We start from the raw sequence: 26,110 nt of genomic DNA, 5'->3' as shown, positions 1-26,110 counted from the left end.
CTTATTCCTTATTTCTTAGAAACTAGGTTTAAACATATTTACTCATACTAAATTTATAAATTAAATTATTATTCAAAGAGTCTGTTTCCTATGGAAAAGAATATTAATTTAAATATATTCCTATTTCTGCATTTTGATTTGTTGCCTCTGCATAATCTCTTTTCAGCCTATATCCCATATCTATGTCAGAGCATTGTGTTTTATTTTGCGGGGAATATTAGGAAGAAAAAGTGTTAGAAACTAGGCAGTCTTTCAGTTTCTGTTGTTTTTCTTATATTTATTTAAACTGTTGACTTTCATTTAGATTATCTAATGTAAAAGCATACATATCAATATGCATTCATATTTTTGACTTGTTACAAGAGGAAATCACTCATTCATTCACATGATCATAAATCTGAGTGGACCCTAAACATTACACAGTGGTCCTTTTATGTTTCCTTAGTCAGCTGTCTCTGTTCTTCTTCTCCAAAACTATTTTCGCTGAGCCCTGACCTTATTTTTCACTCTTAACAGGTAACCTCACTTCCTGCTTCCTTAACCTTCTGGCACCAAGTCTTCTAAACACATTTGCACTCACACATATTCACTACTTCTCTCATAATAGAAGAGGTGTCCTTCCTCCAAGGCAAGCCCTAGCCTTCTCTCTCTGCTCTGGATCCCATCTTCCCACCATCCTCAGGAAGATGGTGGTTTCTCATATTCTCCTACCTCCACCCCTGCCTTCTTTCTTTTCCTTTCATCTTCTACCTACCAGCTCCTTTTTTGCAGCATTTATATAATCTTACATCCTTCCTACCCTAAAACAATCCTCTGTTGACTCCATCTCTCTTTCAGTCTCTTGCTTTCCCTTCATGGCCAGACTTATTAAAAAGGTGGTCTGTACTCATTGTCTCCTTCCCACCTCCCAATTATTTTACTAGAATCACAGTTTCATACTACTCCAACAAAACTGTCTTTGCTGAAGTCACTAATGACATCTTTTTTGCCAGACTTTGAGTCTGTTTTTGACTTTTCATTTGCTTGATCTCTCAGTGTTGTGGTTTTTTTTTTTTTTTTTTTTAAGATTTTTAAATTTATTTATTTGACAGATAGAGGCCACAAGTAGGCAGAGAGTCAGGCCGGGGGGTGGGGGAAGCAGGCTCCCTGCTGAGCAGAGAGCCCGACGTGGGGCCTGATACCAGGACCCTGGGATCATGACCTGAGCCGAAGGCAGAGGCTTTAACCCACTGAGCCACCCAGGCACCCCTCTCAGTGGTGTTTTAATGTTGTTGGCTGTTTTCTCCATTTTGTGCTACTGTTCTCTCTTGCTTTGCAATGTTTCATAATTCTGGTTTTGCTTCTACATTTCTGGGGTTTTTTTTGGTCTCCTTTGCCAGATCTCTTTCCTTTTGCTTGTTTCTTAATGTTGGCATTCCTTGGGGCCTTGCCTTTTTTCACCCCTCTTCACTTTATCCCCTCTGGAGTTATCATCCATTTTTACCTCTTTGTTGAGCTAAAATTCCTTGTATTTATTTTGACAACACCCAAGATTTTTCTCCTGAACTCCATACCTATGTGTGTGTCTGCTGGATATCAAACTGAGTGTTTTGAAACTGGACACATCATCATTACCTCCAGACAGACTGGTCATCTGCTGTAATCCCTTCCTCTTTTTGCAAGTAGACCCAGTTAATTAATAACTCTTAACAGTAATTAAGAAAGGACTCATCCTTGTTGCTTTCTTCTCCTGTATCCCAGGCATTCAGTTAGTAACTTAGTCCATCTGATTTCACATGTCAAATATCTTTGAAACTTACCCAGTTTCTTCCATACCCATTGCTACAGCCTAGTTTAGACCACCATGTAAAAACCAATGGGATTTCATAGTATTAAGTAACCTCCCTAGTTTCATTCTTGCCCTCTTTCCATTTTCAGTTTGCAGTTAGAATCATCTTTTCAAAACACATATCTGATCCTGTCATCTGCCTGCTTAAAACCTTTAGTAGCCTTTCATCATCTTTAGGATCCTCCGTGTAGTTTACAACTTTCTCCATGATCTGGTCCCTTGCTTCTTTAGTACTATTCTGCCTCAACCCTCTATATTATTGTCATTTTCAACTTATGGTTCCTCATTGTGCCAGTCTTTGTCTTTCTATACTCATTCCATGCCTTCTTGCAGTTTCCTCTGTCTATAATGAGCAGCAGGATCTCCCACCTGGCTCAGAACCAGACATCCACAACACCCATGTTTGAGTCCTCTTTATCTCCTGGCTGTTGCCTTAACGTAGACATCCCGTCCGGGCTTACCCTAAGCCCCTACATGAAGTTAAATTCCATTGCTACTTGCTCTTATAACATTCTTTACTTTTTCCTTGCACTCATCACATTTTTAATTTTGTTTTTATTGACTACCTTTCTAGCCTGTTAGCTCTGTGAGAGCAAGAACTCTTGTTCATTCAGTGCTCTATCTTCATTGCCTGGTGTGATGCCTCACACATGGAACAGAATTCTAGTATATTTTAATTCTATATTCATTCTAGGTTTAGAAGTCCCTAATTTTAGAATTTAAAATTACTGGAAAAGTTAGGATTTGGTATAAAAAAGTAATATTACAGCTACCTGTTTGAGAACCAAAGTGATGTATACAGCTATATGAAACATGTATTCCTTACAAGCTGTATAGAAAAAAAAAGATCTTGTGTGTTAGTACTCACTGAGTTCTTGATAGTGCTAAATCAAGAATGAGAGAACAATAGATTGCAAGTAGCTGGCAGTTTCCCCAAAGGGGGATAATCCTTTTCATATTGAAAGAACTTAATCTCAAAGACATTAATGGAAGTGAAATAGGCCAGACACAAAAGGGCAAATAGTTCATTATTCCACTTATATGAGGTATCTAAAATAGTTCGAAGGGCCTGGGGAGAAGAGTTGAGGGAGTTTTACTAGATTAATTGGTATAGAATTTGAGTTTGGGATGATGAAAAATTCTGAAGATGGATAGTGGTGATGGTTGTACAACAGTGTGAATGTATTTAATGTCAATGACTATACCCTTAAAAATGGCAGATTTTATGCTAGATATATTTTACCGTAATTAATTTTATCATAATTAAAAGAAAGTAAACCAATGAGATACACATAAGAAAATCAGTGAGTGGTACTATTTGAATATAGACGGTAGGATGATGTCATTTTACTTTTTTTTTCATTTTTACTTATTAAGTAGATAAGTTACATCTAATACAGTCATTCTTAAATCTTAGTGTTATTTCTTAATGCTACTACCGGTATTTATGTTAGTTACAATTTACTCCAACAGGCTAATTTAGATTAGAAGATTCCAAGTACATTTCAGTGTAGATTCTGTCTTAAGAAGGAAAATTCTTTATTATCATTTTTGGCTTTATGTCACTTAATCTTTGGGATCTGCGATTCATTCAGCATATATTTATTGTGTGCCTACTATAAAGCAGACACTCTTGAACATTTGGAATGTAGCAGTGAACGAAACCAACAAAAATCCCTGTCTTAATGGAGCTTACATTTTAGGGTTCCTCATTCCTTATTGTGAAGAACTTTTCATTTCATGAAGATCATTTGTGGACTTTACAGCAACTTTAAACCCTATGCATGTAGTACAGCACCCCAGAATCAGGAGCTGCTATCCATGCTCATCAGTTCTGATGTGTCTTTCCTCTTTTTTTGTAATCTTTGTAGGTTAATATTCTCTGTAGGATACATTACTATTTAATGCCCAAGAGACATTTGAGGTTAAAAGTTCTGTATTTACTAGTATAGAACTTACAGTTGATAGAACTTACAGATTACAATTGATTCTTAACATAGGCTTGAACTATGTGGGTCCACTTATACGCTGATTTTTTTATAGTTCAGTACTTTAAATGTATTTTCTTTTCCTTATGATTTCTTAACATTTTCTTACCTTTATTGTAAGACTACAGTGTAAAATACATACAAAATACCTGTTAATTGACTTTGTTATTGGTAAGGCTTCTAGTCAACAGTAGACCATTAGTAGTTAGGTTTTTGGAGAGTCAGCAGTTACACATGAAGATTTTGAACTATGTGGTGGTTTGGTGCCCCTAATTACCACATTGTTCAGGGGTCAACTGTGTTCTTATTTATTTAAAAAAAATGGTTGATTCATCATGCTGTTTTACTTTCTTAGGAAACGTCCATGTTACATCTATATTTGATTTTGTCATTTCCAATTTTAATGAATCGTTTCTTTGCCATTTATTTAATAGAATATGATTTTGACAAGTTTTTTAAACTGCCATGTAAACTAGAGGTGATACCATTGCCTGTGAAACAACTAGTGCTTTTTCTTGTACACTGTATTAGTTTCCTTTCTCTCTTATTTCCTAATCCACATTCTAGTTGTTTCTTCATAAAGGAGGAACTTACGTTTTGTTGAATCATCTTTGCTATCCAAAAGCTTGTTTCTAGTATTAGTAAGTGCCTTCTCTTCCATACTGGATCATGCCAGTTACCTCCCACTCCCTGTACCCTTTTGTCCCCAGGACCACTGTCATGTTCTCTTGCCTAGTTGGAGCCTGTTAATCTTGATCTTCAGTGTTTAAATATTAGTTCCTTTACCCAGAATATTTCTCTTTGTATGTATTCCCCAGCCCCATAATTCTACTTGATTTACTGACCAAAAGACATAATAACTGAATAAACAGCATGAAAAATGATGCAGAATTAGCCTCTCAAATGCAGCTGAAAGAAAGTAATAAAACAGTTTTACCAGCAAAAGACAGAACCTTAGCAAAGCAAGAAATGACTAGAGTATCTCCTGGGAAAACATGAATTTTTGCCAGTTTCCTCCTTTTGTCCACTCATGTGTTCTTTATAAAATTCTAACCAGTTTTCTTAAATGTTCTCTTATGTTTTCTTTCTGTATATCTTTGGTGGGGGAAAAATAATATGCCAGTTGAGGCTAGCCCAACATTCCTTCTCAGACTTTTCTCTCCAAAGTCCAAGTAGGCCCAGTCTCCATAAAGACAGGATTGAGGGAGGAGCTGGACAGTGGCAGATGACCAGTCTACCAGCATTATACCTTAAACTTGTGCCTTAATTGCCCTTTAAATGTGTGGCTCTACAGTCAGTCATCTTAAACTTCTTTCCTTCAGTTTCTTGATTAGTAATAACCAAAATATGTTCTGACTGATTTCCAGACCTTTCTTATTTTTCCATTCCTTCATGCCCATCCCTTCATGTAATATTTCCTTAACAGATTTCCAGTTTATAATCTTACCTTCTTTATATCTACCATGGCTGGAATATTCCTCAAATACTGTTTCTCATTGTGCCATTCTTTTATTCATTGTATCTTAGTGGGCCCCTATTCATCAAACGAAAATTTGTTTGATCTTTAAAGGCTTTTCTGTTGCTGCATTAAAGTATTTTTGTAAGTATTTTTTATGAATTTTTTTTTACCTTTATTTTAGCCTCATATAGAAGAGGTGTTCTTCATCGCGATTAAGCTAATACATGGTAGATTATCAAAATATGATGGACCAATTGAGAAATCCCGATTGATAAGTCAGGAAGTACCTTATTATTTTCTCATAATACTTTAATTAATTCAGGTGAATCATACCAATTTTTAAGTTGAATTTGATAGACGTAATAGGTATCCTAAAGAGCATGACATCTGATTACATTTGTATTTTTATGTGGAGAAAAGTATTATAGAAAGATTGTATGTAGATTTGTGTTGTTTATTCTGGGTACTTACACTATAAGCTCTACTTAAAGTAATGACCTCAAAAGAAATTTAAAACGTCTTAACCTTTAGCCTTTGATTTGCTTTAAAAAGCAGTTGACTTTGTGTGGAATATTCAAAATAATGCAAAGAACATGGCTGTTTTTCCTTAAAATTCAAAGACCTATTTAGTATATATATTTTTGAAAAAATAGTAAATAAATACGGTTTTACAAATTTTCATTTCAGTTGCTTTTGCCAAGAGTAAGTTATTTGACGTTGGTAACTGACAAAGTGAAAAAGCACTTTCAGAAGGTTATGAGACAAGAAGACATTAGTGAGATATGGTTTGAATATGAAGGCACACCACTGAAATGGTGAGTGAATTTTTCTGCATTATTAAGCATTGAGTATATGCTAGCTTTATGAAGGTATAGTGCCCTGAAGCAATTTTTAAAAAGTTACATAAAGAAATAAATCAGTAGTCTAGCTCATATAATACAGTGAATTTTAAACTATTGTTCAAATATTTTATTGAAAATATTTCTTCCTTCTTTTGGATGCATGGGAGACCGGACAGATTTGTATATATTTTCAACAACAGATTTTTCAGTGGCATAATAATAGTGTATTTGATTATGTTTTTTTTTCCCCAGACATATTTAAGACTCCCTAATGAATAAGTCAGTCCTTGACACTGTGCAGTTTTTGCTTCTATCTCCAGAATTTTTATGACAGATCTTTATATACCCATGATTACCTAGTGGCATCTTTCAAACTGAGTACCACATTTAGTGCCATATGCACATTTTATCTAGCCTTGGCTTAGTATTTAAAATACATTGATTTCCTTTTTTATGTGAAAAATAATTTTGATATTCTATCATTCGTAAGAAACATATTGAAAGTAAATCCTAAATCTGGGTTTATCCATGTATGGATGATGTATTTTTGTACTTCCTCTGTTACTGGGAGTTTTATAAATTGCGCTTCCAAAAATATTTAATGAAACTGGAGAAATTACAGAGAAGAATATAAAAAATGATTCAAGGTATGCTGGGATGTAGGTATTGAAATGCTGCTATATGAATGTAGTTGAATGAAAAAGTCAAGACTTAAATATGAACACTATAAGTAGGTTTAAAGTGGGCTTGCATTCTAAATCTGGAGTATTAATATGAAGAGTTTTAAAAGAGGCTCACAAAAAAGGAAGCTGGGAGATGTTTAACAAATGCAGCTGACTTGAATATAAGCATTACTTAGAAGTGAGAGGGGTGAACTCTTGGAACTCACCTCACGTGGAATTCCCACAAGTGAGCAGATTTTTCATAATGGTTTAGAAACATACAAAGTGATATTTTTTATTGATTTTGGAAGCAAGGAGATTTTGTATTGAGTTATAGGTCACATTTCTAACCTTTTGAGGCATTTCTGGGAAAGGATGGTGAAGTCCTTTAGCATTCATTTTTAAATAACACTATTGACAAGTTTCATGATCATTTATCAGATTCATTATGATGCTTGAATAGTTCTAGACATCAGGCAGCATAGATAAGTCAATGTTTTCCGTTTCTTTTTATTTCTCGAAAGAATTGGAGGTTTGGGAATGGGAAGGTGGCTTAAAAGAAGTATAAGAGGAGTGAGGATCAGGAGAGTAGAGGGAAAGGAAGGAGGGGGAAAGATTGTGGGTGAGTAGCAGTAGGATCTATCTATTCTCGACAGTTCGATCTGTATTATATAGTTGAATATTGGAATTGTATTGCTCTATGTGTATTAGTTATATACACTTTATTGTTAAGAATTCATGTGACTGACACTAGGCCTTTCAGTTTTATTAGTTTAAGGTAGGGCTTCTTAACAAGGGCTCTATTGACATTTTGACCTCGGTAATTCTTTGCTGTGGGAAGGCTACCCTGTACAATGTAGGATTTTTAGTAGCAGCTTTGGTCTATGCCTACTAGAGTTAGTAGCATTCCCTCTAGTCATGGTTATAAAAAGTGCTCAGGTGTCCTGAGATGACGGGGTACAAAACCACCCCCAATTGAGAAACTCTGGAAAATATGGGAAACCTCAGACTCTCTTAAGTAAACGATTGCTCAGTCGCCATCCTTCAGCTGCTGTTTTAATCCATCCTGTATGGTGGGGTTTTTTTGTATTTGGTAAGATTTGTATTCTCTAAGTTTGTATTCTATATCAGCAAATAATGTTTAGACCCATTTCTGTTACCACAGGGCAATAATTTGGCTCAAATATGTCATGTTCTTTGTTAATATTTATGTCTTCTGAGAATCTTTTATTAAGGAGTAAAAAAATTAAAATTATTTTTCCTTTTAGAGAGTTTATGTGAAAGTAATTGTATTCACTTATCTTTGCTGTAGGTTTTGGGGTGTTAACTTTTTATGCATGATGTCACTTTCGTAGTTATGTCTTGCTGTAAGCTCATTGTATTTAATGGCTTTTGATAAAACTTTCCTTTAGTACAGTAGTACCTCTTTATCTGTGGTTTTGCTTTTTGTAGTTTCATTTACCCTCAGCCACGGTCTGGAAGCAGATGATCCTTCTCTGACATATTGTCAGAAGGTTGACAGTAGTAGCCTAACACTGGGTCATCATGCTTATGTTATTCACCTCACTTCATCTCATCACGTAGGCATTTTACCATCTCACATTATCACAAGAAGGGTGAGTACAGTACAATAAGGTATTTTGAGAGAGAGTGTCCACACTTAGAACTTTTATTATAACTTTTGTTATAATTGTTCTATTCTAAGTTATTGTCATTAATCTCTTGCTGCGCCTAATTTATAAATGAAACTTTATCATGGGTCTGTATGTATAGGAGAAAACGTAGCATACGTAGAGTTTGGTACTGTCTGTGGTTTCAGGCATCCTTGGGGCGGTCTTGGAACATATCCCCCTTGCATAAGGGGCAAGTAACTACCATATTGTTAGCTACTCCATATATTTGAGGAAGGAATAGCTTCCAGAGGCGTGAATATAATCCAGGACCTCTGGGCTAAGTCTTCATCTTTTCTCTTTTTGCTCTCAACTAGAGCAGTTTCCTCCTAGTTAAAGGAGTCATCTTCCTGTGTTCAAGGAGTCATAGGCTATCAATATCTACCTGGCATTTAAGCAGTGGATATAGGATATGATAGGATAATCATTATAGGGAAGCAGCTACCACTGAAGTTTTATAGGGCTTGAGACTTTTGAGACCATGCAAGTGTCTTAAGAGTAGAGGAGCATTTATTTGAGTAGGGTAATAACATCTTTCTTATACTTGATTCTTTGGAGTTTTAAATACATTCCAGTGAGAAAGGAAATCAAACACCAGTTTAGATAATTCATAAAAGAAAGTAGAAAGAGCATAAACCGGTAATTACTTCTTACTCTTCAACTCCTGCTATTTGTTATTTATTATTACAGTTGTTTAAATATCTGCATGAGATACTTGGGTATGGACTTATTGTACCTTAAGCAGTACTACATAAGAGATGCTAAGTAAATGTTTGTTCAGTGGGTGAATGAAAATGAGGCTGAAATAAATAAAATAACTTGTTCAAATGAGTGAGTAGGACCAGATTTTGAAAGTCTCAGTTCAGTCTTCCCGCCATACTTGCTGATATTCTATTTGTTAGTTGTCGTTTTCTTTGGTTCTGTATGGTCTCTCTAAATTGCTTACGTTATTTGTCCATATTAGAATAGAAAATTTAAGAACAGTGGCAAACACATAATGAATACTTAGTATATTGTTGATTTGTAGAGAATCTGAGGGGGCTTTATTTGATTACCATTTTATCCCCTATAGTCCTTTGTTTCCTTAAGTTTTAAAAATTACATGGTAAATGGAAAGTGCTGATCTAACTCAAATGCAAAGATTTCTTTCTTTCTTTCTTTTTTTTATTTTTGGTAGGAGTGATTTGAGTTGATTAGTCAGCAGAGGGTGCTCTAACATTGCATTTTAAAAGGTGAAGGTTCCTTTTTACTGTAAATCAAGTGGTCAAAGTTTGTATTTTTTACTTTTATATTAGAATTATTTTAAGAGGACAGTTTCTGGTTCTTCTAAAGAACACTTTGTATGTATGCCCTAATATTGGTTAGCTCTTAGGCCTTCGGTATAAATTTTAGTAAAAGCTTTTCTTTTTGTCAATTATAAAAGCAAGTGTCTCTAATAGAATATTATTATTTTGTGTAAACTGACTTATTTTCAGGAATGGTTGGAAAGTAAGAAGTTGAAACTACCTTTTGAATTAAAAAAAAAAAACAAAAAACCAGCAAGCATTGATGATCTTAAACATAGACATAGCAGAATGACCCAGAATTTAATACTGTATCTATCTGGTATCAAAAGTAAATTTTAACAAAATGACCTCTTAATTATAAATACTGTGCAGGCTCTTCTCTCTTACTGTCTTTTTCCTAGGATTGAATTTCTAAAATTGTATAAATTCTGTAAACTTGAATTTTGAAATGTGATTTACTTAGCATTTGAGACAGGTAGTATCCCTTGGCTGTTTTTGTACTTTTTCATGCATAAGAATAGGTTTAGAAAGCTGTGAAACATAGTGCTAATTTATAGATGTTCGTGTTTGTTCCATAGGTAAAGCAAGGCAAAATTGATTGTAAACATTAGATTACTTTAGTGTACATTTGAGTTGTACCCTTTTTCTTTTTTTTTTTTTTTTATCAGTGGGGCTTGGACTTGGGACCCTGAGATCAAAACCTGAGCTGAGATCAAGAGTTGGATGCTTAGGGTCGCCTGGGTGGCTCATTTGGTAAAACGGCTTCCTTCTCTGAGTCCTGGGATCAAGCCCCTCATGGGGCTCTCTGCTCAGCTGAGAGCCTGCTTCTTCTCCCTCTCCCTCTGCCTGCCTTTCTTGCCTACGTGTCATCTCTGTCTCCCTCTGTCAAATAAATAAATAAAATCTTTAAAAAAAAAAGAGTTGGATGCTTAACCAACTGAGCCACCCAGGTGCCCCAGTTTGTACCCTTTTTTATTCAATGAAATATAATCCTGTTTCCAGTAAATCACTAGGAGACTTACAAATAGGATGCCTTTATTTCAGTGAAATGGAGTAGGACGATCATTCTGTTCCCTCGAGTATTTGGGGAAGCTTTCTTTCAATGCTGATGTTAGAATACCGCTTTGCTATCTGACTGCAGATGTTTAGACTACTGAGAGCACCCTTGGCTGATTTAGGAACATAGCTGTTATTAACGATACATGTGACCAGTACGTGTGTATGTACTTTAGCAGTAATGAAAGGGTAGAGAAGAAACACCTTATGCAAAGAAAAATGAAAATATTACTCATTTTGAGAATTGATTTTAGAAAAGACTAGAGCAATTAAGGAAGAGAAAGAAAATGAATAAAGTGTGAAAATAGACCTGACACTAACTGTTCTGGTATGGTGAATTTTTATAGGGCAGTAGAGTGAACCCTTACTAGTTGGGCCCTCTTCTGGGATATATTCCAGGTTCATATCCTTACCACTTCCTTTTCTATTAAATTTAGGTTAGATTGGCAGGAGTAGCAGCATAGAGATAAATGGTTACATTATGATTTACTTACAGTTATGGCTTATGTGGTTTCTATGTTGTGGGTTAGGAGCCTCCTGACAGAACTATGTAGAGTATCTGTTTAGAGGAATTGTACAAATTAGTACTTTTGAAACCCTTAATGTAAATTAGATTATAGTGTAAGAGAAATTCAGTACCTTTAATTCTTGCTAGTTCTGTTTTCTGTTACAGATTTTCTTGCATATTAATAGACTTATCAGAAATAAGCAGTCTTGGAACCAGTTAAGTCAGATAGTGTATTTTTGGGGGGTTAGTATCCTTGCATCAAAATCATTCTGACATAAACATCTGCATTGAGCCACATATAACCTGAACATGTAGACTTTGATAATAGAAGGAAGTAAATAGCTCTTTCTACTGCAGTTTTATTTTTAAAGATTATTATAGGATAATTACTGGTTATTTAGAATGCTTTTATGTTGTTTCTTTACATACATTTATAGTTAAATGTAAGTATTGGAAACCATAATTTTTAAATTTCATCCTAATCTTCAGTATATTGGGAAAGAGTCACCATTTACCATCTGAGACCAGTGAAGTTTGAAAAAATATATATGTAAGTTATTTTATAAATAACTTAGAGAAAAATAAAGAAATAGTGTATGACAACTTTATTAGAAATTTTAAAAAGCATTTAGATAGAGCAAATTCACATTTACGCTTCATAGTTCCCTAGTTTTGAAGGTATAGATACCAGACAGAAATGGGCAATGTCTTCTGAATGCAACTAACTACTCATTAGTTGTCATAAATTCAAATAGACCTCTAAGAGGTTTTGGGTTATTGTGACTTCTGGCTTTTCTTGCTTAACAGCAGTGCTTAAAGAAATTTTTAAACCTTTGACAAATCATGATTTTGTTGTAAAATACTTGTTTACATTAGTAAATGCCAATAAGAATGATCAGTTCAATACTCATTCATTTCTACATCATATAATTCCTTCTAGTCATCTTTGGTACAAATCTGCCTTTAGCTCTTGCTCACTATCAGATAAATTGCAGTGCACAAATGGCGTAAAAGATGAAAAAATACTGTCACACATCTTTTTAACAAAATGACTCAGGTTCTTGTCATAAAATATCGTATGATGAAATTCTTGCCATTGAATGACTAAGTGGATTAAGAATACCATGTCTTTAGAAATATATTGTTCATTCATTAGTTTTTGAATTGTGTAAAATTCACCTAGAATATTATCTAATGACTCATAGTCTGAGATTTCACTTAAGCGATCAGTTTTACTACTGTCATTAAAATCCAAAGTACTGTTGTCTGTGTAAAAACCTTCTGATTTATGTAATAATTGTGTAACATCTTCCCTTGTCGATTTTCCTCTCTTTCCCATTATGCATGGAAAATTAGACATTTTGAATTTTTAGCTATATTAATGATAGATAAAAGCAGACTCCAAAAATGGGGTCTGCATTCTGACTTTATACTTCCTTGAAATCTGATGTAATATTCTAGGTGAAACAATGAGAACATGGAAGAATGCATTGTTATATCATCCTTCTATGGCATGAAGAATAATGGCATGCCATTATTCTTCCAAATTGTTACTAGTTTAGTTTTTTTTTTTTTTAGCATAGTTGGGAATAATTGATAAATAATGATGAAATCATTCCTAGAATGATGAAATAGAATTCCTGGAATAGAATGAGGACTAGCAAAAGTCTGTTTTGTAAAAATACAAAGCATTATGTAGAGCTTGTACAATTTTAAGAAGTTCAGAGAGAAGTATCAGAATTGGATAGAATCTATAACTTTTCTCTAATGGAGTATTTTTGTTTTTCAAATTACTATTTTTGTTTTAGATTTTGACAGACTAGGGTTTTTTTTTTCTGGGTTCTGAAGGAAACATTCTATTATTTAGGTAGTCCAAAATTTCCTTCAGTATTCATATTTGGTTATGAAAGATTCATCGTAGATGTGAACTTTCAAGTTTAGAGGTTTAAGGGTTATTATTAAAAGATACAACATGTATATGACTAAAACTACCCTGTTTCATTTTACTAGCAGGACATTCATTCTAAATTCTTTCTAAATAACATGATCTGTAGTGATTGATGACTTTTTACCAATTGTATGATGTAGATGTAAGCAAACAGGACAGTATTAATATTTGAATCTTGGTTAGGCAGTGTATTGGGTCATTCGTTTTGAGGGGAATTAGGTGTATTTCCAAATTTTACAGCTTCTAAATCTAGGAATCATTCACTAACATATGAAAAACAGGACTGTACAGGACACCACGCAGTCCTCTTTTTGCCTCTTTTGCCTCGTTGGAAGTATTGTTTAATTCTGTTTCATTATTGTAGCCACTTTAGTTTCTTTAAAAGGATGATTTAAAAAATAAGATTTCTTTTTTTTTTAACTCCAATTTATTAGGGTTTTTATTTTATTTTATTATTTTTTTTAATTTCTTTTCAGCGTAACAGTATTCATTGTTTTTGCACCACACCCAGTGCTCCATGCAATCCGTGCCCTCTCTAATACCCACCACCTGGTTCCCCCAACCTCCCACCCCCTGCCCCTTAAAAATAAGATTTCTTTGTTGAAATCTGCAGGGTTTGAATTATTGCTAAATAGTTTGCTTCACTGTAAGTAATATTTATATTTGGAAAGGTTTTCTTATTTAGGAAGTCCTGAATTTATTTTTGTAAAAGACTTCAGTCAGAGGTTGCAGAAAAATATTCAGTGACTTTGGAAAATGTTGGCATGTTGTTATACAGAAAAAGCAGGTAATAGTGTTTTATAAAGGATAAGCCTAATCTGTATTTATATATGTATGCATAAATAAAAGATTCACTTTCTATGGCGTTAATATTAACCATAAAATAGATGATTGCATGCTTTTTAAGGTGATTTTCTTGGTTCTTAGAATTTTCTAATACTTAAAAAATTAAAAAATATATTTACATAAGCTTTAAAAACCTGTTTGTCCAATGTGAATACTGGGATGGTAATCAGTGCAGTAGTATGATACAGCAGTGGTCATGGCTGATGAAAAGATTCTTAAGCACTATCCCATTATGTATACTGGGGCTTCAGTGAATGAAATGCTTAGAAGAAAACTGATACCTGGAAACTATACCATATGAGCTTGGGCAAGTAACAGTAATATGTTATCATTCTATGATTTGTGATTAAAGCCCCCTGATATTTGATGTTACAGTATATGCTGAAATTTATTTTGGAGTTGTAGTTATAACTTTAAAATATTCTTTCTTAAAACGTACTCTTTCATTTTTAGGCATTATCCAATTGGTTTGCTGTTTGATCTACTTGCATCAAGTTCAGCTCTTCCTTGGAACATCATAGTACATTTTAAGGTATAGTTTAAATAGCATTTCCCATTTCTTCCTCTTATAGTATTTCATAGGTAGATTTAGAATAGAAATTTTTTTAAGTAAAGTTGTTTATTGCTTCTTCCTTGACACTTTAATGGCTAAGCTGCCGCTAGTTTTTATCCATGTATCTTTTGATTTATTACTAACTCTTGGCAGAGTCATTTAAACATTAAATGCATGAATGCCCATTTTTGGAGCTGAATATGCTGTTTAAAATTTGTAATATTTTGGAATGTTTATATTCATCAAAAAAAATCTCCAGTAAGAAGAACAAAATCCAGAGTTTAGATGTGGGCATGGAAGTGGGGAAGGGGTACAGCTTAATGTGTTGAGTATCCCTAAGGCTGTTTTGATTGAATTGTGAGAAGCGTTAGGAGACAGAACTCCAAAGACTTGATCTAACTGTGTTTTGAGAAATTTTAATTCCTGTAGTTTCTGTGATCAGTCCATTTATTGTAACTTAATTTTGTCCTAATAGTTTATAAAGTGGTCTGCCTTCCCCTTAACCACCTTGATTCTTTGGCCCCTGCTCTCCCCAAGCAATAAACAAATACCACTGAAGGACTGAAATACCTCTTTCAGTTGATAACTAGGCAGTGATTCTCAAAGGGCGATGAATTGTGGGAGGGAAGCATGTTAGGAGTTTCAGAAGTCATTTTAGATATCTAATTTGCTTTCCTGTAAGGGGCACTCACTCATTCAAAGTCACAGCCCAAAGGCTGCTCACCCATTCTTCCTAAGATGCTTTCCTTCCCACTTTATTCAGTTGAGTGTGTGGGTCTTTGGCATTTATTTCCCTCCCATTTGCACTAATGTGCTTTGCAGAGTACCATGTTACCACAGATTTTAGTTACCACGGAACCAGAGTAGGATATGCTTCTAATATGCATGACTTTCAGTTACCATGGTATCAAGCAAAGTGAAGACTGCCTGTATTTATAATAATTTAAGTTTAGAACGGTATAAAGTAAAACTACTCCAAGCGTAATGAGTGTAGAGGTTCTGTATTGCCTAACATGTTAGTCTTTCCCATTATGTTGAAAAACAATTCCCATGATTATTCATGTGAGAGGGATGCACTCTAGGACTTTGGAATCTAGGTTAAAATATATCATAGCTACCCATTTATTTATTCATTCAACACATACCAGAAGCCTACTGTATGCCAGCCAGGCACTATTCTAGATGCTTGGGATATATGAGTGAATGACACAAAGACACTCAAACACCGGGACACTTTATGGTACCCACCTGGCACCACATACCAAGCCTTCTGCAATCATTGATTGAGTGCATCCGTGGACTATAATAATAATGATAGGAAGGCTTAGAATTGTTTTGATTGTTCTAGTGTAGTGGTGCTGTGCAGTGCTTCTCAAAGCACTCTGTGGACCCATAGGGGTATCCAAGGCTTTTGGAATGGATTCATGAGGTCCAGTCTGTTTCCATAATAATATTAAGGTGCTATTTGCCCTTGCAAATAGCCTCTGTGTTTACATTTGTACTGATCTGCAAAAGAGATGGTGGGTCAAACTGTGGGCAACACAGCACAGAGCAGGGCGGCGCACCACTCTGTGCAAGTGGTTATTGCATTCTTCACTGCCACACACTTGCAGTAGAAAGAATATCAGCCTCACTTAAGACTGTTCTGGATGAAGCAGTACAAATGATCAATTATTCTTCATCTTAACTCTTAAGTACGTGTCTTTTTAATCTCCTGTGTGTCGAAATGAGAGTGCATATAAAGCACTTCTGTTCTGTGCCAAATACGATGACTGTCTTAAGGAAAAGCACTGAAGCCCTTGTTTGAGGGCAAGCTGAACACGCCACTTTTTTCATAAAACACCATTTTTTATTCGAAAGAGTGACTGATATAAAGTGTATTTGGGTATTTGTAAGATAGTTTCTTAAAATAAATGAAGTGACTCTCAGAGTAAGGACAACAGTATTTGTTGCCATGTTAAAATGTGAACTTCTAGATGAAAATTAGAACTTTGGAAAACATATCTGCTACCATGACCCTAACAGCTTTATTATTCTTAAAACAGTTTTCTGTTGAGATTTTTGATCATTTTAACAGATCTGATTTTTAAGAAATTTTATGTAATGAAATGTGTCAAATATTTTGAGATCTACATTAATTCAGCAAACAAGTATTTTCCAAATGGTCAATGCATGATGTTACAAAATAATGTATGTGAAAAAGAACCATTCAAAATGCAAGGTCAGAATTAGGAATTTTAATGTAACAGAAATCAAAATGTTTATTGATAAGCTTTCAGCTTCCACATTAATGTTCTAATAAGCTATACTTATTGAATCTGGTATAGTATCAAAAAAGAATATCCACAAATCTGAAGTCTGTTAAAATGCTACTCTCCTTTTTCCAGGTACATATTTTTATAAGTCTATATATTTATATAAGTTAGTCAAAAGAACATTAAAAGCACTGACTGTAGAAGCAAATAGTTCATCTGTTTTCTACAAAGCCAGACATTAAAGATTTTTGCAAAACTGTAAAAGAATACCAGTATTCTCCCTCAGTTTTTGTTGTTCTAGAAAATAGTTATTTTACACAGAAAATATGATTTTTGTGTTACATGTAATGGGTATGTTCTTGGTGTTTTTAAATGAATCACTCTTTGAGGTCTTTGGTAGGTCACCATTTTCTTCCCAGATGGGAAGTTTATTAGGGAAATAAAATAGAAAGCAGAATTGTAGAGCTATTAAGGATATTATAGAGGGTGCTATAAATTTGCTCAAGCTACCAGTGTATTTCTATCAGCTCTTCTTACACTTTCTGCACCTGGCCCATATTGGGGGAGAATTTCTTTCTGTGTACTAAGTTCCCTTTTTTTAGGGTTATAAGACTTAGCTTTACTCAAAAGTTGTCCCTAAGTGTTTAATTTATGGTTATACTGATTAATGTAGGCCCATTTCTGTTATACTGCTTTGTGGCTTTTGATTCATTATAATGAAATCAAATAAGACATTTGCAGGTAGAAAAGCAGATGCTTTTAGTATGAGGAAGCGGTGTTTTGTTTTGTCCTTAGTTTCTAGATAATAGCTTATTAGTTGATTGAATTTATCGAGTAACAACTTTATGTCAGTTGATGTGTCAATGTGTATTTTATCTTCTTGATATTGAGTATGTTAAATGATACCTGTATTTTAACCAGACAGCTTGGAATTTATTTGTTTTACAGTTGCTTTCAAAGATATAAATTGATTTTGATTAGGTTTTATGCAATAATAAACTCTCCCAAGAGACCCCACCCACCCCCAGCTGCCTCTACCTCACACATTTGATCATTTTGTGGTTAAGGCTGAATTTTTGGGGGAGAATACCTGTTAAATAGCTTTCAGATATTTTCTCTAATTTTTAATGGACTTTGCTGCTTGTCATTTGAATAGATGTATGTTTATAGTAAATGAATTTTAATGTCTAGAGTAGTGTTCTTCAAACTTTAATGTGCATACAGATTACCTTTGTGTCTTGTTAAGGTACAGATTTTGATTCTGATTCTGTAGGTTTGGGCTGAGGGCAAAGGTTCTGTGTTTTTATTTTTTAAATTTATTTTTATTTTTTTTTCCATTGGATTTTTAGACTTCATTGTACAAGTTCATCATATATTCACCTTTGGCATAGATGTTGACACATGAGTGTGTTTTATATCAGCTACCATAAGGATTGCCATTCCTATGAGAGTAAAAGTATTTAATTGAGAAACAACCCTCCATGGAGGAAATATTAAATGATCACCAGCCATACTCTGAGCCTTATGTTTTATTTTCTTATTTACAGTAGGAGGCCTGGAAGGACTTAACTTATAGCTACTTGATCCATGGGCTTTGTTCTCCATGATGCATGTTACGTAGTAGCATAATTTCATGATATCTTATCAATAGAAGCATTATTTACCATTATAGGGGGATTTGTTCACTGGCTCCCATTATTTTCAGGCTATACATTTAGCTCAGCCTGAGCAAAAATTCATTTCACAAGCACAAATAAATGTGTTAGCATAACTTTCTTACCATCACACTTTCTTGACTTTTCAAGAATGCCACCAGCTCATTATCCACATGTGTATACAGCATGAAATGCCATCTCATCTACCATAGGTTCATTCATTTCATTAATAGCAATAATGTTAATTATTTTCATAATTTGAGAGGAATTTGCATCTAAGCCAAAATTGCAGTGGTGGAATTAACAACTGCTTGTCTCAAATGACTACATGGATGCCCCCCCATATCATACCTTTGAAGAAACTTCTTACATAAATGTAAAATAGGAAGGAAAGGATTCAAACCTCCTTCAGCTGGTGCCAAGCCAATATCATAACTTCTGTTTCTTTCTCAATTAGTGAGGTATTAGTAAAAATCATATAACTTTGTCTAAGTGAAATTAGAAGTCCAAACACTTTATATCTTGGTGATATATCCAGTCCAGCTACGTTTCCAAGATGCAGCATCCCCTATCATAGAAGAACTTTTACATTTCATGATCATACATTAATGATTGTTGTCCTGATTAGCTCCTTAGTGATTTACATTATTTCATTAATGTTAACAGCTAACGTAACACACAAGTACAATAGATATACAAGAAGTAGAAACAGCTTTAACTGTTCTATTAGTCACTATCCTGATCTTGTCTTACCACCACTACAATTTCATTATATAATAGATGAAATTAATAATCCTTCCCTCACTGTAAAGACTGTGGGTTGTCGGTGATCCTGAAGCTATGGATATGCAAATATTTATTATTTTTATCGTGATAAGTGTACTCATTAATACCTATCCCCCATTTTCCCCATCCCTCCACCCATCTCCACTCTGATAACCATCTGTTTGTTCTCTGTAGCTAACAGTCTGTTTCTTGGTTTGTCTCTTTTTTCCCCTTAGTCTGGTTTCTTAAATTCCGCATATCTGTGAAATCATATGGTATTTGTCTTTCTCTGACTTATTTTGCATAGCATTATATTCTCTAGCTCTATCCATGTTGTTGCCAATGGCAAGATTTCATTCTTTTCTATGGCTGAATAATATTCCCATACACACACACACACACACACACACACACTTGTATATATATAAAATTTATGTGTGTGTATATATATATATATGTATATACATACATATATATAGATACACATAACATTTCTTTATCCATTCATCTATAGATGGACACATGGGCTGCATTCATAGTTTGGCTGTTGAGGTTCTGTATTTTTAACAAGTTCACAGGTAATTCAGTGTTACTAATTCAGCAGACCACTTTTTGAATAACAAGTGTTTGGAGAATAGTGCAGATTTAAAAGTTAATATTGTGTAAAGAACCAAAAAGTTGTAAGGATGATTCAGAAAAATAATGTTTTTAGAAATTTTTATATTATTTTTGGAATTCTGAGAGAGAAACATTACATAATTGTAAGGTGTTTACTGCTTTAAAACATAGATTTAGATATTTATTTTGCTTTCTTCCTCCATTTATCAAAACGAGTGAAAATAGTAACTCCTTCAGACTTTTCTAATTAGCTTCAAGAATATTTATGATCCCTAAACTTCATTAGCTTACTAAGAAAATTGTCTTCTCGTTCTTCCTTTTTTATTTTAAAAAGTTTAAATCTATATTTGAAAAGTTGAGAGTTGTCTAGTGAACATCCACATACTTCTTACCTTGATTTGCCAGTTGCCAACGTTTTGCTACTTTGGCTTTCTTCTCTATTTTTTTCCTCTAATATTTATATTATTCCTATGGGTATGCTGCTTGCAAAGCTGGATTATAATAAAAAAGTTGCTTACAGTATGTGGAATTTTTAAAAAGAGAGATTCATTATATGATTCAGCATCAGGTGAACATAGTGGGTTCTTTAAAATGCCAAATTCTATTGCATATCCTAAATAAAGTTTAATGAGTAAATAAAATCAGCAATACCTTGGTGTTTTTTTTTTCTTTCTTTCTTGATAACATGGTGCTAAATTGGTGTATTTTGGTTTTGATAAGAGCATAGATTTTAATTTTAAATTTTGATAGTGATTATTATTGGTAAGAGCTCGCATTTGCTAGGTAAAAGAGGGTCAGCATTAAGGTAAGTGCTTCTGTGTAAAACGCTGCTGAATGATTGTGACTAGACAAAATTAGGTTTTTGGACCAAGAGATTCTCTGTCTTTCCTACAGTGGTTGGAAGGCACTACCACTGGTTCTGACTGTTCTTTAAATATATTTGTATGACTGCCCACACCCCTTTTCTGATGGTTTCGTTCTTTCTTGCTAGGCCAAGGCTTGTATCTCCCTGAGGTAATTTACTGTATTTCTGCTTTTCTACTGTGTGTTGATGACATAGGTCTGAGGTAGCTTTCCTTGTTCTTGAGTGTACTTCATGGTCATTCCCATGCTTCTGCTTTATGTACTTGCCAGCTCTAAATATTGGTGGTTGTTTTGTAGTATCTATCAGTAGTGTAGTACATTAGTTATCTGTTTCTGTGTAACAGATCACCACAAATGTAGCAGCTTAAAATAACCCAAATTTATTACTTCACCATTTCTGTGGATCTTCTGCTTAGGGCCCCACTGTAATCATGGTGTTGGCTCAGCTACATTCTTGCCTGGAGACTGAGAATCTTCTTCTAAGCTCACTCATGTTGCTGGCAGAATTCATTGCCGTGTGATTGTAGGACTGAGGGCGCTTTCTTTTGACTGTCAGCTAGAGGCTGCACTCAGCACCTAAAGGCTGCTTAAAGTTCCTTGCCATGTGGACTTTCCCAGTATGGCAGCTTACTTCATTCAGCCAACAAAAGGTCTCTAGAGCTAGTCTTTTAGCAAGATTGGAGTTTTATGTAAGTGTCACTTAAAATCACAGGAGTAAGATCCAAGAGCCTTCACTATATTCTTTTGGTTAAGTGCAAATCAAGGTCCTGCCTGTAGCCCATGGGAAGGGATTACAGAAAGGTGTGAAGGAGGTGGAGAGGATGTAGGGTCATGTATACTTAAAATTTTATGAAATACAGTTTGCTTAGTCACTATTTTATTCATCAAATATTTATTGAGGTTAACATCTACTTTTCAGCCATGACAGAGTAATTGGATTGGATTTTTCCTCCAGCCATAAACAGCTATAAAACTGGACAAAATATATGAAGTAGAGCTCTTTTCAGGCACTGGACATTAGAGAGAAAGAGAACAAACAAGGTGAGCACCACATTTAGCCCATCTCTGTTTCAGGGCAGTTTCCTGACTGTGTCGTGGGGAGTGGAACTCGAGCAGAGCAGGGAAGTCCTGCTGAGTTGAGGATGCAAAGATTGGAGTTCTGGGCTACTGAAGCAGCTGGAATTTGCTGAGCAGGGTTTCAGAAAAGTATAAGTGTGAGTTTCCCGAAAGTCCTTTTCTGACAGTTATGGTGCATATTCATAGGCAATACTATACTCCTCAAGGTCAGATAAGAGAATGCATGTTAGAGTGGGACAAGCCCCATTATACCTGGAGATGTTGGATTCTAGTCCACCCAGGGTGGAGAGAGACCTAGTTAACATACTAAACATTTATCTGAGACCAGAAAGACCTGATGTAGGAGTAACTATTATATCTCAGAGCAGGATTAGCAAATTACGGTCTGTGTTATATCTGGCCCACTGATTGTTTTTGTATGGCTTGTGATCTAAGGGATGGTTTTTATACATTTTAGTGGCAGAAAAAGAATTTTATTTCACTTTTTTTTTTTCAAGGTTTTGCTTATTTATTAGAAAGAGAGGAAGAGAATGTGAGAGAGTGAGCAGCAGTAGGGGGTGGGGAGGGCAGAGGCAGAGGAAGAAACTGTCTCCCTGCTTAGCAAGGAGCCCAATGTGGGGCTTGATTCCAGGACCCTGGGAACATGACCTGGGCTGAAGGCAGATGCTTAACCGACTGAGCCACCCAGGTGCCCCTAGAAAAGAGTTTTAAAAAAGAATAGTATTTTGTGAAACTTGAAAATTATGTGGAATATAAATTCTAGTGACTATAAATAAATTTGTTTAAAAATGCAGCTATCCAGAGGTACCTGGATGGCTCAGTCAGTTAAACGTTTGCCTTTAGCTCAGGTCATAATCCTGGGGTCCTGGGTTTGAGACGTGTATCAGGCTCCCTGCTCAGCAGGGTGTTTGCTTCTCCCACTCCCTCTGCAGCTCTCCCTCTGCTTATGCTCTCTCTCTCTCTCATTCTTGCTCACTCTCTCTCGAATAAATAAATGAAATCTTAAAAAAAAATAAAATGAAACCATCCATGCTAATTCATTTACATATTACTTTTGGGCCACAAGGGCAAAGTCATGCTTGCTATAGACACTGTGTGGCCCACAAATCTAATGCATTTACTGTCTAGCCTTTTATAGAAAAAGTTGGCCAACTCCTATTTAAGAGTAAGGATTGCTCTGGATCTTCTCTAATAAAGCCTAAAATTAGCTCTTTTGGGGATCAGGGAGAGGCACTAGGCAGAACAAAACTCATCAAGAAAGACCGTATAATCGAGAATCCTCACACCGTATTTACAATGTCCAGCATGCAACCAATATTTACTATACATGCAAATAATCAGTAAAACTTGCAACATATCAAAGGGGGGAAAATGCTGTTAATAGAAACTGACCCTGAGGTAACCCACATTTGGAATTAGGAAAAATGAATTAAACCAACTATTAAGTCAGTGACTTAAAATAAGATTACAATATCATAGAACTAAGAAGAACAATATATGAAATGAAAAATTCCCTGGATAGGCTTAATGTGAATTAGAGATGGCACAAGAAAGATTCTGTGAACTTGAAGTCAGATCCATAGAAATTATGCAGTATTAAGAATTGAGAGAAGAGGGGCGCCTGGGTGGCTCAGTGGGTTAAAGCCTCTGCCTTCGGCTCAGGTCATGATCTCAGGGTCCTGGGATCAAGCCCCGCATCCGGCTCTCTGCTCAACAGGGAGCCTGCTTCCCTCTCTCTCTGCCTGTCTCTCTGCCTACTTGTGATCTCTCTCTCTCTGTCAAATAAATAAAATCTTAAAAAAAAAAAAAAAGAATTGAGAGAAGAAAACTGGTGTGGGAGGGAGACAATCCTGATGGCCTCTAGGATAATGTCAAACAGTCTTACATACATGTATGTAGAGTCCTAGAAGGAGAGGAAAGAGGGAATGATTCAGGAAAATGTTTTTAAGAAATAATGATTAGACTCCCATTTTTTGGTTTCACAGATACAATAAGCCAAACTCCATGATATTGGCATAAGGACAGACATAAATCAATGGAATTAAAGTGAAAGTCAAAATAAAAACACATACATATGTGGGCAGTTAATTTTTTTGTATGGGTGCTGAAACAGTGCAGTGAAGGAAAGAGTGGTTTTTTGACAGATTGTGCTATGACAACTGGATACCCACATGTAAGAGAATGAAACTGACTGCTATTAAAAAATAAGTAGAAGTGGATCAGATATCTAAATGTAAGAACTAAAATTATAAAACTCTTAGAAAAAATAAATTTTGATTAGGCAGTAATTTCTTAGGTGTAACACTTAAAGCACAAACAACCAAAGGAAAAGAAAAACAGGTAAATTGGACTTGATCAAAATGAAAGACTTTCGTGCTTCAAAGGAAGTGAAAAGACAACCCATAACAGAAAATACTTGCAAAGTCATATGTTTAAGAAGGGTCCAGTGTCCAGAATATATAAAGAACTCCTAGAATTCAATAATGAAAAGGTAAATAACCCAATTAAAAATGGGCAAAGTATTTGAGTAGACATTTCTCCAAAGTAGATAAAAAATGGCCAGAAGCACATGCAGTGATGCTCAGAATACTTGTTAAAAAAAAGGCAAAGTGGGGCGCCTGGGTGGCTCAGTGGGTTAAGCCTCTGCCTTTGGCTCGGGTCGTGATCTCAGGGTTCTGGGATCGAGCCCCGCGTCGGGCTCTCTGCTCAGCAGGGAGCCTGCTTCCTCCTCTCTCTCTGCCTGCCTCTCTGCCTACTTGCGATCTCTATCTGTCAAATAAATAAATAAAAAAAAAAAAAGATCTTTAAAAAAAAAAGGCAAAGAAAGATACCATTGAGTTACCTCTTCAACCCTCTAAGATAGCTATAATCAAAAAGTTGGATGATAACAGGTGTTAAAGTGTGGCTTAATTGATACTCTCCTATGTTACATGTTACTGTTAGAAATGTAAAATGATACGCTGCTTTGGAGAATAGTCTGGCAGTTCCTCAAATCATTAAGCATAGACTTGCCATATGACCCACCAATCAATTCCAGTCATAGTTACATACCCCAGAGAACTGAAAACACATGTCCCCCTAAAAACTTGTACTGGTATGTTCATAACAACATTAGTCATAATAGCCAAAAAGTGGAAGCATCCCCAGTGTTCATCAGCAGATGAGTGGGTAAACAAAATGTATATCCATATAATAGAATATAGTTGGCCCTTGAACAGCATGATTTGAACTGTGTGGGTCCACTCATGTCCAGATTTTTTTTGATAAATATAGTATTGTAATATTTTCTTTTCCTTAACATTTTCTATTCTGTAGCTTACTTTCTTATAAAATACGTGTATAAGACATACACCACACAAAACATTGGATTGATTGTTTATGTTACTGGTAAGGCTTCCAGTCAACAGGTTATTAGTAGTTAAATTTGGGGAGAGTCAAAAGTTATATGCAGATTTTCAAGTACATGGGGAGAGTTGTGGGTTGGCACCCCTAACCACTTGTTTGAGGGTCAACAGTATAATTTGTTCATGAAAAGAAATGAAGTATTTATACATGCTATAGCATAGATGAACTTTGACATGTCATGATTAGTAAAAGAGGGACTGCATATTGTATGCATACTGGATTCATTTATATGAAGTGTTCAGAATACGCAAAATCTGTAGAGACAGAAAGTAAATTAGTGTGACTGCTTATAAATATGAGGTTTCTTTCTGGAGTTATATAATTTGATAGTGGTGATTGTTTTATACCTTGTGAATATACTAAAAACTACTGAAATGTACTTTTTTAAATGGTAAATTTAAGTGAATCATATTTGAATTACATCTCAATTTAAAAGAAATAATGGTTAATAATTTTTCGTATTTGGGGAGAAAACAATCTTTATGTTGAAAAAGCTCAGGAAATCCAAAGCAAGTAAATATATAGGAAAACACACAGGTATACCATAGTCAGACTGGTGAAAACCAATATAGAAAGTCTATACAAAAAAAGAAACATGACATAAAAGAAAACAGTAAGTGATGATGAATGATGGCTGCTGTCTTATGAGATCAAAGAACAATGCAGTGATATCTTAAAGCACTGAAAGAAGCTACAGACAGGAGTGAAGAATGCTAGAAATGGTAGATAAGTGATAAATACAAAAGATTACCCCTTTAGCTTTTTTTTTTTTTTAAAGCAAATGACTATTAAAAGCAAGAATAATATAATTTTAAAGAAGGGTTT

General features: G+C 34.9%; 1 protein-coding gene across 4 annotated transcripts in view; it reads left to right on the top strand.

Annotated features, from left to right (window-relative positions):
* The window catches only part of ATG5 (autophagy related 5), a 129,119-nt gene that overhangs the window by 11,134 nt on the left and 91,875 nt on the right, over window positions 1-26,110 (top strand). For 3 of the 4 annotated variants that reach the window (XM_032858233.1, XM_032858234.1, XM_032858236.1), the window contains exons 3-4: window positions 5,963-6,090; window positions 14,547-14,625. In XM_032858233.1, coding sequence (XP_032714124.1) covers window positions 5,963-6,090; window positions 14,547-14,625 — 207 coding nt within the window. The remainder of the gene's footprint in view (window positions 1-5,962; window positions 6,091-14,546; window positions 14,626-26,110) is intronic. The other variant, XM_032858235.1, reaches the window with a different exon arrangement.

The sequence above is a fragment of the Lontra canadensis genome, unplaced genomic scaffold (assembly GCF_010015895.1).
Source record: "Lontra canadensis isolate GAN:19392208 unplaced genomic scaffold, GSC_riverotter_1.0 scaffold14, whole genome shotgun sequence".
Classification (NCBI taxonomy): Eukaryota; Metazoa; Chordata; class Mammalia; order Carnivora; family Mustelidae; genus Lontra; species Lontra canadensis.
This window is presented reverse-complemented; position numbering and strand designations above follow the sequence as displayed.